Here is a 16,398-nt window from a genome sequence, read left to right as displayed (position 1 = left end):
TATCTACAATCTGATCCATATCTTCAAGCACCACTCCCGTTCTAAGTATGTGCACTTCACTCCGCGCTGATGAATAGCAATCAAATGCTGCGTGTAAGTGAAGATGTCACACAAAGTGCTATTTACATTTGTCACAAAGATGACCCTCATGATGGACTCATGCAATCCTAGTCTGTTCCACGGGGGCACGCTTCTCGTCGTGCATTAAGAAACAGCTATTAAAGCCGTCATTGCTTGACTCAGAATCTGCAGAAAGGAGCACATGTGACTGGACATTTACCCAAAATGATAACACCAGCATCTCCATGCAAATACCTCACATGTTGGTCTTGATAACTGTTCTAAAACCAACATTTGAATGTGTGTAAGCTAATTAGATTTCAGAAGTGATAGCAATTTTGTAAAACTGCAACATCACCCTTTGTAAATGTTTTGAAACCCTTTTTTTAAAGTTATTTCTCTTTTTGTGAAGATTGAGTAATGCTATTAAAAATCCAACACAAAACAAGGTTGCATTTGAGTGTTTAAAGTTCATATGTAAGAAAAAAGGCTCCTCTGTACAACATAGAGTAAACTAGACAGCAACACACTGCTCTGACAGCTAAAAGGAGGTAATAATAAAAAATTACAAGAGCAGTCAGAGATTTCTGATGTCTTCCATGACCTAATATCTATCTGTGGTGCAAATTTGGTGTATCTGTGAAGTAGTTTTGACATAATCCTTAAAGGTTTGACCTAATTTAGGTGACATTTGACCTCAAGCGAAACCCTAAAGGTCAAGGTCAATCGCTTATCCCAGGTAATGGCTTATGGGCAAGGCCTATCACTATGTTCATGACAAATGTAGAGGCAAAATTTCAAAAACTGCGACCAGGAAAGTTGTTTAGTTGAATTTAGTGTTTGACCTTCCTGTGACCTTGACCTTTGATGATCTATTTGTGTACGGAAAGGTATCTTACTAGGGCTGCTATATGTGAAGTTCCAAGAGTCTGCGAATAAACATACATACCTTGCAGATGAACTTCATTTTGACAAAATATTGGGGGGGGGGGTATCCAGGGTGGGGGTTAAGATATATCTTAGCCCGGGGGGTGGGGGGGGTTGTTATCCAGGGGGAAGACAAACTGTTACACCGGATGCAGATCACTTCCAAAATTCAGTGGAGTTTTCGATGCCGTAATACTGCATCTGTGGTGCAGATACAGTGAGAATCTGTGCAGTTTTTTTGACGTAATCCTTCAAAGACTATATAAAGTGAAATCCTGAGTCAGAATCCAGATCTGGATCAGGATCACCTCCAATATTCAGTGGAGTCTTCCATGCCTTAATATGTATCTGTGGTGCAAATTTGGTGAGAATCCGTAAAGCAGTTTTGATGTAATCCTTCAAATTCTATATAAAGTGAATTTTTTTTTTTTCTAGAATCCGGATCACCTCCAAAATTTAAGTCTTCCATGGCATAATGTGTATCTGTGGTGAAAATTTAGTCGAAATCTGTCCAGTAGTTTTGGCGTAATTCTACTAAAAGTAATCCTTCAGAGCTTATATAAACTGAAACTTGATTCAAAATCCGGATCTGGATCACATCCAAAATTTAGTCTTTCTATCTATCTGTAGTGAAAATTTTGTCAAAATCTCTGCAGTAGTTTTGACATAATCCTGCTAAAAGACAGACAGACAAATAAATAAATAAATGGCTGTGATTTTATTATGTCCTTGGCGGACATAATAAATAAGAAATGTTTTCACCCCTGTTTGTTTGTTTGTTTGTCTGATTGTGAACAGCCTGGAGCCCACAATTTATATATATATATCTTTATTAAATTTTTACTTAAGATTTATATTCTGATAGGCAAGAACTGATTACTTTTTCAAGGTTATAGGTCAAAGGTCAAACTCAGGAAAAATCCCTATCTTTAACATTGAATGAATTGTCAAAAATTCATAACTCTGTCAAACAATATCAAATTTCTTTCATATTTGACAGCATTATGTGGGATGGTATCCTGTATTGACTGACAAAATTTGATCAGGAGCTGATCCAGATAACAGATTTTGTGGCCAATTAAATTTACCCCATTTAATGTATATTTTACATTATATCTTAATCAAACATGCAGACTGGCACTCACTACTGCATGACAAAGTTTGATCCGGATCTGATCTGGATTGTGGATTTTGTGGACATTTGAATTTAATATTGAAAAGCCCATTTGGTGTACATGTTGTCTTATATCTCAATCAAAAGTGCCTCAGTCACTCTCATATGTGACAATGAGGCACAAACTGCCACTCCCAGTGAATAGACTAATTTTGAGTTGCATCTGATCCGTATTGCGAATTTAGCGGACATTTGATTCTAACATTGAAAAGCCCTTTTGATCTATATTTTGTATTACATTTTAGCTTATGCTACTTCTAACAGGACTTTGACCTTGCAAATGTTTTCCAAGATAAAAAATTTGTGGAATTGGGAACTAGTGTTGGCGGAGGGTTATGCTCTATGAGGACGGTGCTCTAGTTATGAACCGGATTGGTTGGTTTAGTCACATAAGACATTCTCTAACAACTTTAATGAAAGCTGATTGGTCAGATGAAGCTATGAAAAACTATTGGTCACTATACGTCCTATGTTGAAGTAGGACTGTTGTCATGGTTATTGTATCAGCTCCAAGTCACACAATTCTTGTGGCGATACCCGAATTATGTTTGTTTACATTATAGTACAAAAATGATACAATCTCTACATGTCAGCACAAATATGATATTGACCAGTCCAGGGAGACTGGTGCCCCCTAGAGTGCCTTTATTAGAAATAGTGGCAACATGAGAAGTTGAAAAAAAATCGGTCATGTGACTCGTGGTGTCATCTTGGGGTAAAAATAGATTTGGCAGTTCATGTGTCTACATGTAAATCCAGCTATTTTATTTATTTATTCACTTAAAATGCTGGATTGTTGTGCATTTGGAGGCACGAATAGACACAAGGGCTTCAAGATGTAGAGATTCCCTTCAGTTCCAAACAGAAGAAACATTTGGGAAACTAAAGTCAGCTGTGTGGGATGAAAGCCAACATCATTATCAAAGCTTTGCGAGGTAAATTAATTGTTCAGTCCCATATAACAGTAAAACTCAATTAAACCGTCATCAACTTGTCGTATAAACCAGTTATTCATAGTCACCGGACAAAAAAGTCCCAGAGTTTTTGTATTGTTTTCCATGTAATAAACACAGTATATAACAAATTTTGTACAGCGGATTTTTCGCTCACATTGGATAAAATGTCCCGTCCGATCACAATGTATTTCCATTAAAAACTCCGAGCAGTCTGGACGTGCAGAGGTACAAATTAAAGTTCAGCTCTGACACTCGCTGATTTGTGGAAGGTGGGAGAGGAATCATTTCTGTGATTAAAAGTCCAACCGTTTTTCAAACCGTGTTCAGACTCGGAACCCGCTGCCTGACGTGCACCTGTTAAATCAGACACAAAAGGCTGTGGTTTGACACTTTTCTGCTTTTAATCCTTTGTCTCCCATCATATTATAACAGTTTTTATAGTGGGCACGCTGATAAATGGATCAGAAAAGTCTGCATCACATTTACAGCACAAAGTTGGTAAAAGAGGTAAATGTAGGCTACAGTTTAGCTTGATTTGGAGGTGATGATTGTAGAAAGAAAAGCTTGTTGAAGGTCAAATTAGTCCAGAATAAAGCATAATCCAGAGACGGAGAACTTTAAAACTGTCACGCACATTGTTGCTTGACACGGAGTTACGGAGCAGCAGCTGCATAAATCAGGCTTTAAATTATTTAAATAAATCATCATAAATTGTAAATTTATGTAAATTTGATAGCTTAATTATTTTGATGTTTATTTTGATAGTGTCTGTACCTGGATGTGTTGCTGTATGTGGTTAAATTATATAAAAAAAAATGTTGAAAACATAAAAGGTCCATTCAGTAGTTCAGCGCAGTTGAACCCAACATGGCGCCATGTTCTGAGTTGACGTCACTCTCCAATCAAGGCACTCTAGTGCCCCCCCAATAAATACAGAAATTTGTAAACTTTGTTTACAAAAGGGCAACAAAGAAACATGGTGTGCATTACCTGGATTATATCAGATACACTCACTTTGATTTTTAAAGTCAGTTTTGTAACAAACAAACATAGCAGCTGCACATGAAAGTTGACCCTAACATGACCATAACAAACGTCACGTCTTTAGCAATGGGGAAAATAAAAACACTTCAATTCCTCATACGTCTGTCTTGGATCAAATTAATATCTCTGCTTTAAAAAAAAAAAATCTAAAAACTCTTCAGTATAAAATAAACTGTTTGACATTCAAATGTAGCCAACATTTAAGAGTCACTTTATATAGGCTTTGAAGGATTACGTCAAAACTACTTCAAGGATCTCACCAAATTTGCACCACAGATAGCCTTATTTTATTCACCCTATTGACGTATCCTATAATCCCTTGCGTGCCAGAGAGTCGCTGCAGTCAAACAACATATAGAGAATCAACACGATGACAGTTGTAAATGAATATTATACTACAAAAATTTATTTTTTTATGCTTTTCGTCATGTTAATAAGAGACTGCTGCATGATACCCTGAAATCTTGCTAAAACAATTATAACAAAAAATCTGTGTCTGCTACGTTTAATCTGTGTGGAATTTAATAAATGCAAACCGAATTTCAGACATATTATATATATTAGTCTTGAACAAAGAGGACAAACAGTGTTGTAAAGAACAATAATCAAGACGTTAAAGAGCAAACTTCACTTTCCCCCAGAACGACATGATCAGGAAGAGAGCGTAGCTCACAGCAGCTCCCATTGAAAATAACAGAGAGAGACAGACTGTGATTCTCACATGTTTATATAAAATAAACACAATAACTACGTCTAAAAATCCAGAGAATATATTCACGAGAGTTTTGGGCACAATATAAAAATAGTTTTATGTTGCGATGTTAATGGTGTTGTCTGTGTGCAGCGGTTAAAGTGCAGCGTGATCAGAGCATATCAATGCAGTTCTCAATGTTACTGAGATCTCGCAGCGAGGCGACCTCTCCGAGGTTTTGCGGGATTTGAAATGTCAATAGGGCGAATACAAACATTCTCCTGCACCTACTGGCTTAACTCAACCCACCAGCTGAAAATCATTAAGATCATCCATCTTGCTACACATTGGCTGTTAGACTGAAAGAAATAAGGAAAAGAAAAAAGGGTCTCAAACACCTGCATAATAGGACAGTAATTGGTAAACTGCATCATGCAACAACCTCTGTTTGAGCTTATGAATTACTGTGTTTCTCCACTTATTACTTGTACATTTTGGGTTTTCCTTTAATTTTCCACCCTTCTGCGGTACACATCCCATATGTTCACTATTGTACACCCAAGTGAGTATTTGTGTGTTTACGTCCATGCAACTGAGCCTGTTTGTGTGTAGTTAGGTAGCATGTCATCTTTGATTTCCCCTGGGAAAGTGTGGAAATTGGTGGGAGTGTTGTATAAATCCCAGACCTCGGAGTGGTGCCAGTGGGATGCTCTAAATGTCGTCATTCCACAGTGACACAATCACCACTAATGGGATCAGGATGGTACTGCACCTGGAAGTGTAACAGTGTTGTGGCTATGTGTGTGTCCAAACATGTTTGTCTTTAGATATGTGTGCGTTTCTCCATGCATGCCCCTGGAAGTGCGGCGGGTCTGCTGTGGGCTTTTCAGTTTTTTCATTTTAAAAGCAACGCGCCCGTTGTAAAATCTTCCATTCCTCTTTAGGTTAGTTTTTGTGCTTCAGGACAGAATCATTATCACACATGTAAATAACAGATGTCTCACCTGCTTCGCCTTCCAGACCTCCAGCATAGACATGCCAGCAGTGATAGAGTTTGGATCCTCCTGGGTGGCAGAGTTTATGGTGCCATTAGCACCGATTACCAGAACCAAGTCTGTCAACAGATTAACAATGAATGAAGAAAGTCACCATTTCACGATTTATGTAATAATGTTTACATACACATTATTCAAACATATTTTATCCCCTAATGTGCATTTTGTCAAACAATATCTGTTAAATCATAAAGGGCCCCTTCACACATAACACGAGGTGCATGAAGGAGGATTCGAATGCCACTCGTGATAAATCATAGCTGCCTGAAATGCCTCATCAGCAGTTGTCACATCCATTCAGGCACAGCACATGCACTCTTCATTTATGTATGCTGGAAACCCATTCAAACAGTGGGCAAGATAAGGTCGCACTGCCATCTGATCATGCTTGCAACATTTGCATGGCATGTCGAACCCAGGTCGGACATATCGTGCTGCGGCCGAGGGGCTGCACGAAATCACTGGCTACGTTGAACCCTGGCCAAATGGCACAGTCAAGGCAGCCTTCACACCAGCGCGCAAATGACAGTGAATGGTTTGTGAGTGCCCATTTGACCCACTCTCTGCCGGAGTCAGTCGGAGTCCAGGTGCCATCCACGAACATCCAACAGCACTCGCGGGGCACTAAGAAAAAGTGGAGCCATTCGTGCAGCCAGCATGACAGTAGAGAGCAGGTGACCACTTTTTAGCTGCGTGAATGACCCCGCATTTTCTAAGTGCCCCGTGAGAGTGCAACAAAAATGGTGTGCGAGTGTGCAGTCCCCCCACACCATGATCCAACATTGTTGAGGTGCGGATTGCTCTAATGGTGGCTGGAGTGCAATCGCTGTCCAGCACAGCTTGCACATCTGGACAGCTATCATGTCCACGCTGGAACAGCTGACCACTGTGTCCTCGCAACTTACAGATGGAGAACATATATTGTGCCATGAAGAACATCACCTCTCAACATGCCACTGCGATGCACATGTGTGGGCAGACACTCATGAAATGGGGAACATTACAAACAAACAAGATCACCTTTGGATCACCCCCCCAGCCATGTCTCAGCACGCATGGCACGGTGTGAACTGTGTGAACAGCCAGTTGGCCAGACTAATGTCACATCCCCTATGTAAGCTATAGTCCACATGAAAGAAAAAATGAGTGGAAATTTAAATAAATTCATACATACAATAAGGGGAAAGGTGTGAACTCATTCATGTGTGATCACTTTGCTCATCAATCTCTGGGCCTCCGTCTGTCCCTCCCGACAGGGCCTGGAATTTTTCTAGGAAATCCAAAAAATATAATAATAATAATAATAATGAAAAAGGCTCAGCCTTTGTCCTGGTGATCAACTGTAAACTTTTCAACTAGTTTTTTAAAGATGCAAATTTTGGAGTAAATGCTTTAGACTCATCAGCTTTATGACTATTATGATTAAATAACTTTATATAAAGTAGATGTAACTATATGAAGTAACATATCATTTGCAGTTTGAGAAAATTTAGTTTGCAACTTTATAGCAAACGTACAAGGTCTGTCCATAAAGTATAGGTCCTTTTAATTTTTTTCAAAAACTATATGGATTTCATTCATATGTTTTTACGTCACACATGCTTGAACCCTCGTGCGCATGCGTGAGTTTTTCCACGCCTGTCGGTGACGTCATTCGCCTGTGAGCACTCCTTGTGGGAGGAGTCGTCCAGCCCCTCGTCGGAATTCCTTTGTCTGAGAAGTTGCTGAGAGACTGGCGCTTTGTTTGATCAAAATTTTTTCTAAACCTGTGAGACACATCGAAGTGGACACGGTTCGAAAAATTAAGCTGGTTTTCAGTGAAAATTTTAATGGCTGATGAGAGATTTTGAGGTGATACTGTCGCTTTAAGAACTTCCCACGGTGCGAGACGTCGTGCAGCACTCTCAGGCGCCATCATCAGCCTGTTTCAAGCTGAAAACCTCCACATTTCAGGCTCTATTGATCCAGGACGTCGTGAGAGAACAGAGAAGTTTCAGAAGAAGTCGGTTTCAGCATTTTATCCGGATATTCCACTGTTAAAGGAGATTTTTTTTAATGAAAGACGTGCGGGCGGATTGCAGCGTCGGCTCGCAGCCGCCGCGACGCTCCGCCACAGGAAAAACACCTCCGTTGGAAGCCTTAAGGACAAGTTGGAACATGTCCAGCTGTTACACAATTTCTCATATACTCACTCCACTGAAAGCCATCAAAAGCCGCCTGGATTTTACAAATGTTATCAACACGAAGGTGTTTTTCCTGCGCCGGCTGCATCCCGACGCTCGGACCCGTCCGCACGTCTTTCATTAAAAAAATCTCCTTTAACAGTGGAATATCCGGATAAAATGCTGAAACCGACTTCTTCTGAAACGTCTCTGTTCTCTCATGACGTCCTGGATCAATAGAGCCTGAAATGTGGAGGTTTTAAGCTTGAACAGGCTGATGATGGCGCCTGAGAGCGCTGAGTGACGTCTCGCACCGTGGGAAGTCCTTAAAGCGACAGAATCACCTCAAAATCTCTCATCAGCCGTTAAAATTTTCACTGAAAACCAGCTTAATTTTTCGAACCGTGTCCACTTCGATGTGTCTCACAGGTTTAGAAAAAATTTTGATCAAACAAAGCGCCACTCTCTCAGCAACTTCTCAGACAAAGGAATTCCGACGAGGGGCTGGACGACTCCTCCCACAAGGAGTGCTCACAGGCGAATGACGTCACCGACAGGCGTGGAAAAACTCACGCATGCGCACGAGGGTTCAAGCATGTCTGACGTAAAAACATATGAATGAAATCCATATAGTTTTTGAAAAAAATTAAAAGGACCGTTACTTTATTGACAGCCCTCGTATGTGTAAACGTTAAGTACTGTTCGATCACGATCACTTTGAATAAACTGGACATTTAGTTAAAGTCTTTACATAAGTATGCAAAGAAGAAAAAGAGATTACCACGGACAGCGTCGTTTATGTAATCCATTTATATATCCCATGGCACACCAGCTTCAGACAACAGCACAATGAGCTGACCAGGCATCCAGCCAGCAACCAGGTGAATTACAAATCTGGAGCAAGAATATGCTGATTTAAAGAACAAAACACATATTGGTCTTTGAATCAGGAAGGAACAGAATATTTCCAGTTGGGATACAACAAACAATTATTTTTATATTTGATTAATCTGTTCATTCGTCCACAAAATGTCAGAAAATGGTGAAAAATGATTGGTTTCCCAAAGCACTTGCCAAAAAAAGAAACTAGTAATGAAAAGCTGAAATCAAAGAATTTGCACATTAGACAAACAAACAAAAAGAGACAAAATGATTCATCAATTATTAAAATAGCTGCTGATTAATTTAGCAGTCGATGAATCATTGATTAAGCTTTGCAGCGCTTTTAGTTTTTTAACATGTATTAATATAAAGCTGTGCAGCTGACAGCTGCTTTTGAACAGCCAGTAGTTCAAGAAGATAAATAAAATGGTTGAAAAATAGACCAAAGTTGTGGTCTGCCTCCAGGCGTGGGCGCACGTTCCACTGCACTGTCTGGACATGCATTGTTGTGCTGGTGGGTATACATGGGTTTTCAAACTCAATTAAGCGTGGCGTGCAATCAAAGTGAGAACTTTACACCAGCCACTGAATTCTGGTGGCTGGATCTCCTCCACCTCTGCTGCACATAACCAACCGCCATTTACTGGTTTATTTCTTTGTGCACAGCATGTTTAAAGGTCTGCACAGAGCAGACGTGTAGGGGTTTTACCCTTCTTGAAATGCCAGGCAGTCTGCATGCACTGGGAAACCTATGCATGGGAGTTTCCGCGCGCTTTGTTATCTTACACTGGTAAATGTCACACTCTTACTGTTAGTCCTGATTATACATACAAATATATAGTAGAATCGCAGAAAGATGAATCATGTCAGAAATGCACTGGGACAAAAGAAAGCAGGCAGACAGATATGAAGAGTAAAAAAATATGCAAGAAATGGAGAGAAGGTATTAGAGTAAAATGCAGGAAAAAATAGAAACCCAGCAAATGAGTGATCAGGATGAAGTTCGTTTCTCTCTTTTTCTCTGACCACCCACTTCCCTCTAATCAAGTACAAATGCTCTAAGTAGCAGCAGCTGCACCAGGCAGGATCAAACGTCTGAGGCAGGACAATTACACAAGCGTCCGCTGTACCTTTTCCTTCCTTTCTCCTCCCATTTCCCCCTTCTCATTCCTTCTTCGCACACAGGTCTGTTCCTACCTATGCAAATTCCAGGTCCTTTTCACGCACATCTTGCTTTTCTGGTCTTCACAGTACAGTCTGCATCTTGTATTGCATCGTGTGGTCTCATATCCACGTTTACAGTGTGTGAACGCATTTAGCTAAGACACCATTTAACATCATTTTAATTCCATGAACACTTATTAAATAACTCATTCTCAAAGCTTTTGAAAGCATCACCTTTGATGGACTGAAGGCAATAAAGGAATTCAATCAGCTCCATAAATTTCTCTTTCATATGCAACAAAGAGACAAGTGAGGGAAGCCACCAAGGCACTCATGGCACATCATGTAACTTTTGTCTGTTGTACCACCAGTTATGGCTTCATGGTGGAGTGGGACTTTAATACACACAACCAGAACAAATCTAGGCTCAAAACTCCCATGTTCCTTCTGGCAAACTGGAGATCTTTGTGGAATTGGAATTCTCTTTCAATTTCAATTTATTTTCATTTATATAGCGCCAACTCACAACAAGGTTGCCTCAAGGCGCTTCAGACAAGTAATGTCTAACCTTACCAACCCCCAGAGCAACAGCGGTAAGGAAAAACTCCCTCTGAGGAAGAAACCTCAAGCAGAGCAGACTCAAAGGGGTGACCGTCTGCTTTGGCCATGCTACAGACATAAATTACAGAACAATTCACAAAGCAAATATACAGGAAATATTGCCGGTGCACAGGACGGTTTCCAGAACAGATACCACACCCATCTCTGGATGGAGCCGCACCTCAAACAGAGAAAAGTAAAAAGCTGTTCCACTCTACATTAAGCTCTATAACCGGTGATGCAACAGACAAAAGTTGCACGATATACAGTTTCTCCTATCACAGAAGCATGTGGCTGCTTGAGCGTGTCTTGGTGGCTTCCCTCACTAGTCTTGAATGGTCACACACTGTATTTCCTAACGACTGATGTAAATACGTTCAAGATACATTCAGTGAATTGAAAAGGTTCATGTATCTATGCACTGGCTGTAAAAGATATGATTTGTATTAACAACCCTTACACATAGTTTTCCGCAATACAATAATGTTCAGAATAATAGTAGTGCTATGTGACTAAAAAGATTAATCCAGGTTTTGAGTATGTTTCTTATTGTTACATGGGAAACAAGGTACCAGTAGATTCAGCAGATTCTCACAAATCCAACAAGACCAAGCATTCATGATATGCACACTCTTAAGGCTATGAAATTGGGTTATTAGTAAAAAAAAGTAGAAAAGGGGGTGTTCACAATAATAGCAGTGTGGCATTCACTCAGTGAGTTCATCAATTTTGTGGAACAAACAGGTGTGAATCAGGTGTCCCCTATTTAAGGATGAAGCCAGCACCTGTTGAACATGCTTTTCTCTTTGAAAGCCTGAGGAAAATGGGACATTCAAGACATTGTTCAGAAGAACAGCGTAGTTTGATTAAAAAGTTGATTGGAGAGGGGAAAACTTATACGCAGGTGCAAAAAATTATAGGCTGTTCATCTACAATGATCTCCAATGCTTTAAAATGGACAAAAAAAAAAAAAAAAAACAGACGCGTGGAAGAAAACGGAAACAACCATCAAAATGGATAGAAGAATAACCAGAATGGCAAAGGCTCACCCATTGATCAACTCCAGGATGATCAAAGACAGTCTGGAGTTACCTGTAAGTGCTGTGACAGTTAGAAGACGCCTGTGTGAAGCTAATTTATTTGCAAGAATCCCCCGCAAAGTCCCTCTGTTAAATAAAAGACATGTGCAGAAGAGGTTACAATTTGCAAAAGAACACATCAACTGGCCTAAAAAGAAATGGAGGAATATTTTGTGGACTGGTGAGAGTAAAATTGTTCCTTTTGGGCCCAAGGGCTGCAGACAGTTTGTGAGATGACCCCCAAACTCTGAATTCAAGCCACAGTTCACAGTGAAGACAGTGAAGCATGGTGGTGCAAGCATCATGATATGGGCATGTTTCTCCTACTATGGTGTTGGGCCTATATATCGCATACCAGGTATCATGGATCAGTTTGGATATGTCAAAATACTTGAAGAGGTCATGTTGCCTTATGCTGAAGAGGACATGCCCTTGAAATGGGTGTTTCAACAAGACAGTGACCCCAAGCACACTAGTAAATGAGCAAAATCTTGGTTCCAAACCAACAAAATTAATGCCTCTCAGATGTGAAGAAATCATGAAAAACTGTGGTTATACAACTAAATAATAGTTTAGTGATTCACAGGATTGCTAAAAAAGCAGTTTGAACATAATAGTTTTGAGTTTGTAGCATCAACAGCAGATGCTACTATTATTGTGAACACCCCCTTTTCTACTTTTTTTTTTTACTAATCGCCCAATTTCATAGCCTTAAGAGTGTGCATATCATGAATGCTTGGTCTTGTTGGATTTGTGAGAATCTATTGAATCTACTGGTACCTTGTTTCCCATGTAACAATAAGAAATATACTCAAAACCTGGATTAATCTTTTTAGTCACATAGCACTATTATTATTCTGAACACTACTGTACCTAATGGTGATTAAAAATGGAGGGTCTGTGTATAAAAATGGTCATAATTCCAAAAATGGTTAATGCAATATTTTTGTTATACCCTTGAATTAAAGCTCAAAGTCTACACTGCATACACATCTTTTCATTTCAATACCACTGCGGTAATGTAGAGACAAATTTCAAATATTGTCGGTGTCCCAATAATTACAGAGCTGAGTCTACTTGAAACAATGGCGTGTGAGATATAGACAAAATACTTTCTCATTGCACTTTATTGTAAACCACCATTTATTTATGTATTTATTTATTTATTTTTGCTATATGATCAAGCTTAAAAAGCACATGAGTGCATTATTTATGGAAGACAGAAACAATCATAGAAGTTGGATTCATTTTGGTTTTGTTTTGAATTACACTTAAAACCAGCTGGGCTAATGAAAATCTATTTTGTGATTAATTCTATTTCTTTTAATGACTTGAACATATCTTTGCTTTGTACCACCAAGGAGTGCTTCAACAACCACCGGTGGTACTTCATCATCTCTTTTTCTGATGTTCTTCCAGCATCTCGAAGCATCTTTACCATCTCAGCGATGGGGTATTGGACCTTTGCAACAGAAAGTCCGTAACTCGAGACACATCTTAAAATGGTAAGAAAGATATTCAGTTCTAAAGTATTCTCAAAAACTCCGAAATGAGGATAATTCATTCCAACGGTGACAGCAGTATTACTCACTGCTGATGTATCAGTGTTTAAAACTAGTGGTTTAATGGAGCTCCGCCCCCACTTCTGTCCTTGGGGGGTGCTGTTCTGTAGTTGACCCTGCTCCCCAGTGACCGTCCGCTGCCTGCTGTGACTTTGATATGGTTTTATGATGCTTGTGAATGTGCTAAAGCCCTTCTCACAGGACAGCAAACGTATGTGTGCCTAAGTAGGTGTACCACTTAAATATTAAACATATGACCCTGCCAGCTTCAAACGAATTCCATTAGAACTGACCAATTAACTTTCTGCTTCATTCATGCTCACTGGCTCAGGTTAACAGTAAGTTTTAGCAATATTTATATCATCAGGGCCGCACGTACATGCATTATCGATCAGCAAAATGTGTCAACTGCCCTATACGAGAGAAGTGAGTATGCCCCTGTGCAATACCACTTAAAGGTCAAATACTTCAAAACTGTATCGCCTCTCAATAAATGAACTGTGTCTAAGTTAACAAGTTGAATGGTTCTTCATGAGAACTCCTGCCAAACATCTCTGCAACCAAGTTGAGCAGCTACAAGTCCATTCATGAAGACAGCTTAGAAGGGCATCAGAAACACCACCAGAGGCAAAAACACCAGCTGCTGGTCGACAGAGCAATGACCCAGGATTCTAAGACCAGACAGACCAACCTGAGTGTGGCTTGGATTTTCTACAAGAAAGCCTATGACTCAATGCGCCACACATGGACACTGGAGTGCTTAGTTCTACACAAAGCCAACAAGACACTGATAGACTTCCCCAGGAACCCAATGTAGATGTGGACACCAACACTAGAGGTGAACTCCAGATGACACATGCAACTGACCATCATCAAGAATACATTAAGAAGCTGGCCCCCATGGACAAATCAGTAAGTGAGTAATTCCAAAAAGCAGGAGGCAGATAGTGATAAGGAGGAAGATGAGATGTCATGAAAGACCAGAGCCCTCCATGGGATGTACCATCAGCAGATACAGGGGTTAGCTGACATTGAGAAATCCCACCAATGGTTGGCAAAGGCTGGGCTGAAGGACAGCCAGATGTTCTGATCATAGCAGCACAAGAATAGGTCCAGAGCACCAGGTCCATAGAAGCAGGGGGCTACCACATCAGACAGGTATCTAAAGAAACCGTCCAGCATGTATCAAGGTTCAAGATGTAAGATGAGAGTGCACATTCAGAGGCAAAACCAAGTAGCTGGGATAGCATATAGGAACGTCTATGACAAATACAGACGAGAAGTATCACAGTTCAAGTGAGGAACCTAACCTAAGGTTGTTTAGAACAGCAGAGCTAATGTGCTGTGGGACTTGAAGTTCCACACAAATGTGCTGGTCAACCAATCAGACAGTGGTGGTTGAGAAGGAGCAGAAAATGACAGTTGTGGCAGATGTGACAATTCCAAGTGATACCCAAATCAAAAATAAAGAGCATGAGAAGATCGAGATGCACCAGGGGCTGAAGGAAGAATCAGAAATAACTTGGAAGGTAAAGGCCATAATGGTCCTAGTGGTGATAGGCTTGGGGCTGTGACTTTGAAACTGGGAGAATGGCTCCAGCAGATTCAGGATACATCTAAGCTCTATGTCCAGACAACTGGACTTCCAGGAACAGCTAAGATACTGCCGAGGACATCAAACTCCCAGGGTTCTGGTGGAAGATCTGCGCTTAAAGGGAGACCCACTCTAGCGCCACCCCAGGGAGCCAAAGGCGATTAAGCTACTTTTGTTTTGAAATATAAAATTTCACTTAACTAAAAACACAGCAATGCTATCTTTGTGAAATCCTACACATTGTTTGATGCGCCTTGGTTTTCTGACATATAACTCCAGTTGGTGGTTGATTTTTATCACATACAAACGATCAGGCAGTGTTTACTAGCCTTGTCACAACAAGCAGTCAGAATTTGTCTTGTTACAACATACGAACTAGAACGGGAGGCTTTCAAACCCAAAGGAAAAAGAAGGGGGGAAAAAAACAAATTCTACAAGAAACGGGTCCGACTGTCTAGCAGTCTAGCTCAACAATTTAATGGTTTTCACTTTTTCCCAGTCTCCATTACAACAATCCTTACAGTCCTTGTGCTTCCAATATCTGGAGTTTGTCCTGCAAGAAAAACAAGTGGACTCAGATTTTGCAGAGATGGGCCAGATGAAACCAGGAAAATGACTGTGTTTATCAGGCGGAGTCTTAACCGCTTCCACAGATGTCAATCAGGAAAAGTGGCTATGACGGGTCAAATTAGGCAGACTGGTCAAAATGGAAACACAGGGTGTGACAAAAACCTGGCTCTAGGTCTAAAAAAAATAAAAAAATTGCTTCCTACTGACTTCTCATCCAGAAAAAAGGAATGTTACACCTGTCTGGATGAATGTGATGTCATCAATGTTGGAGCAAAATATTACCCATGCACACACTGACTGATATGACCTATTATTATTGCTATCAGATGTACCAGTCTTCAACTGGGTGAAGAGTAGTTACAAAATTGTTACAGTTTTTTGTATAAATAAAAGAAAAAAAAAGAAGAAATAAGTAAGTACACTATTTCAATCAACACATCAACGCTGTGGTTTTCGGCTGGAAATAAACCACAGCTCTCACAGACTTTAAAGTGTTGTATGAAGATGCTAAAATCAAACATGCTGTTTCCCAAAGTATTTATTGTATATTTTAGTTATTTTATTTTTCATTTTATTGTTTATTGTTTGGAGGAGGTGATGGATGATCTAGTGGTTAAGTGTTGGGCTGAGACGAGAGGATCCCTGGTTCAAATCCCAGCCTAGGCCCTTGGGAAAGGTCCTTAATCCCCTAGTTGCTCCTGCTGTCTAGTGACAGGGTGAATGTGAGGCATTAGTGTAAAGTGCTTTGAGTGTCTGATGCAGATGGAAAAGCGCTATATAAATGCAATCCATTTATTTACCATTGTTTCAAGTTGTGTATTGTACAGACTTGGAATACTTAATGCAACTATTCCACACATTCTTGATACAGTAGGTGG

General features: G+C 40.1%; 1 protein-coding gene across 1 annotated transcript in view; it reads right to left on the bottom strand.

Annotated features, from left to right (window-relative positions):
• Positions 1-16,398, bottom strand: part of LOC117530093 (NAD(P) transhydrogenase, mitochondrial) — a 68,422-nt gene that overhangs the window by 47,360 nt on the left and 4,664 nt on the right. Inside the window, 3 exon segments of the mRNA XM_034193028.1 lie at positions 5,857-5,966; positions 8,851-8,963; positions 13,183-13,290. Of these exon segments, the coding sequence (XP_034048919.1) occupies positions 5,857-5,966; positions 8,851-8,963; positions 13,183-13,290 (331 nt within the window).

This window comes from Thalassophryne amazonica, chromosome 17 (genome assembly GCF_902500255.1).
Source record: "Thalassophryne amazonica chromosome 17, fThaAma1.1, whole genome shotgun sequence".
Lineage (NCBI taxonomy): Eukaryota > Metazoa > Chordata > Actinopteri > Batrachoidiformes > Batrachoididae > Thalassophryne > Thalassophryne amazonica.
The sequence above is the reverse complement of the archived record's forward strand: the minus strand, read 5'-3'. Positions and strand labels throughout refer to the sequence as shown.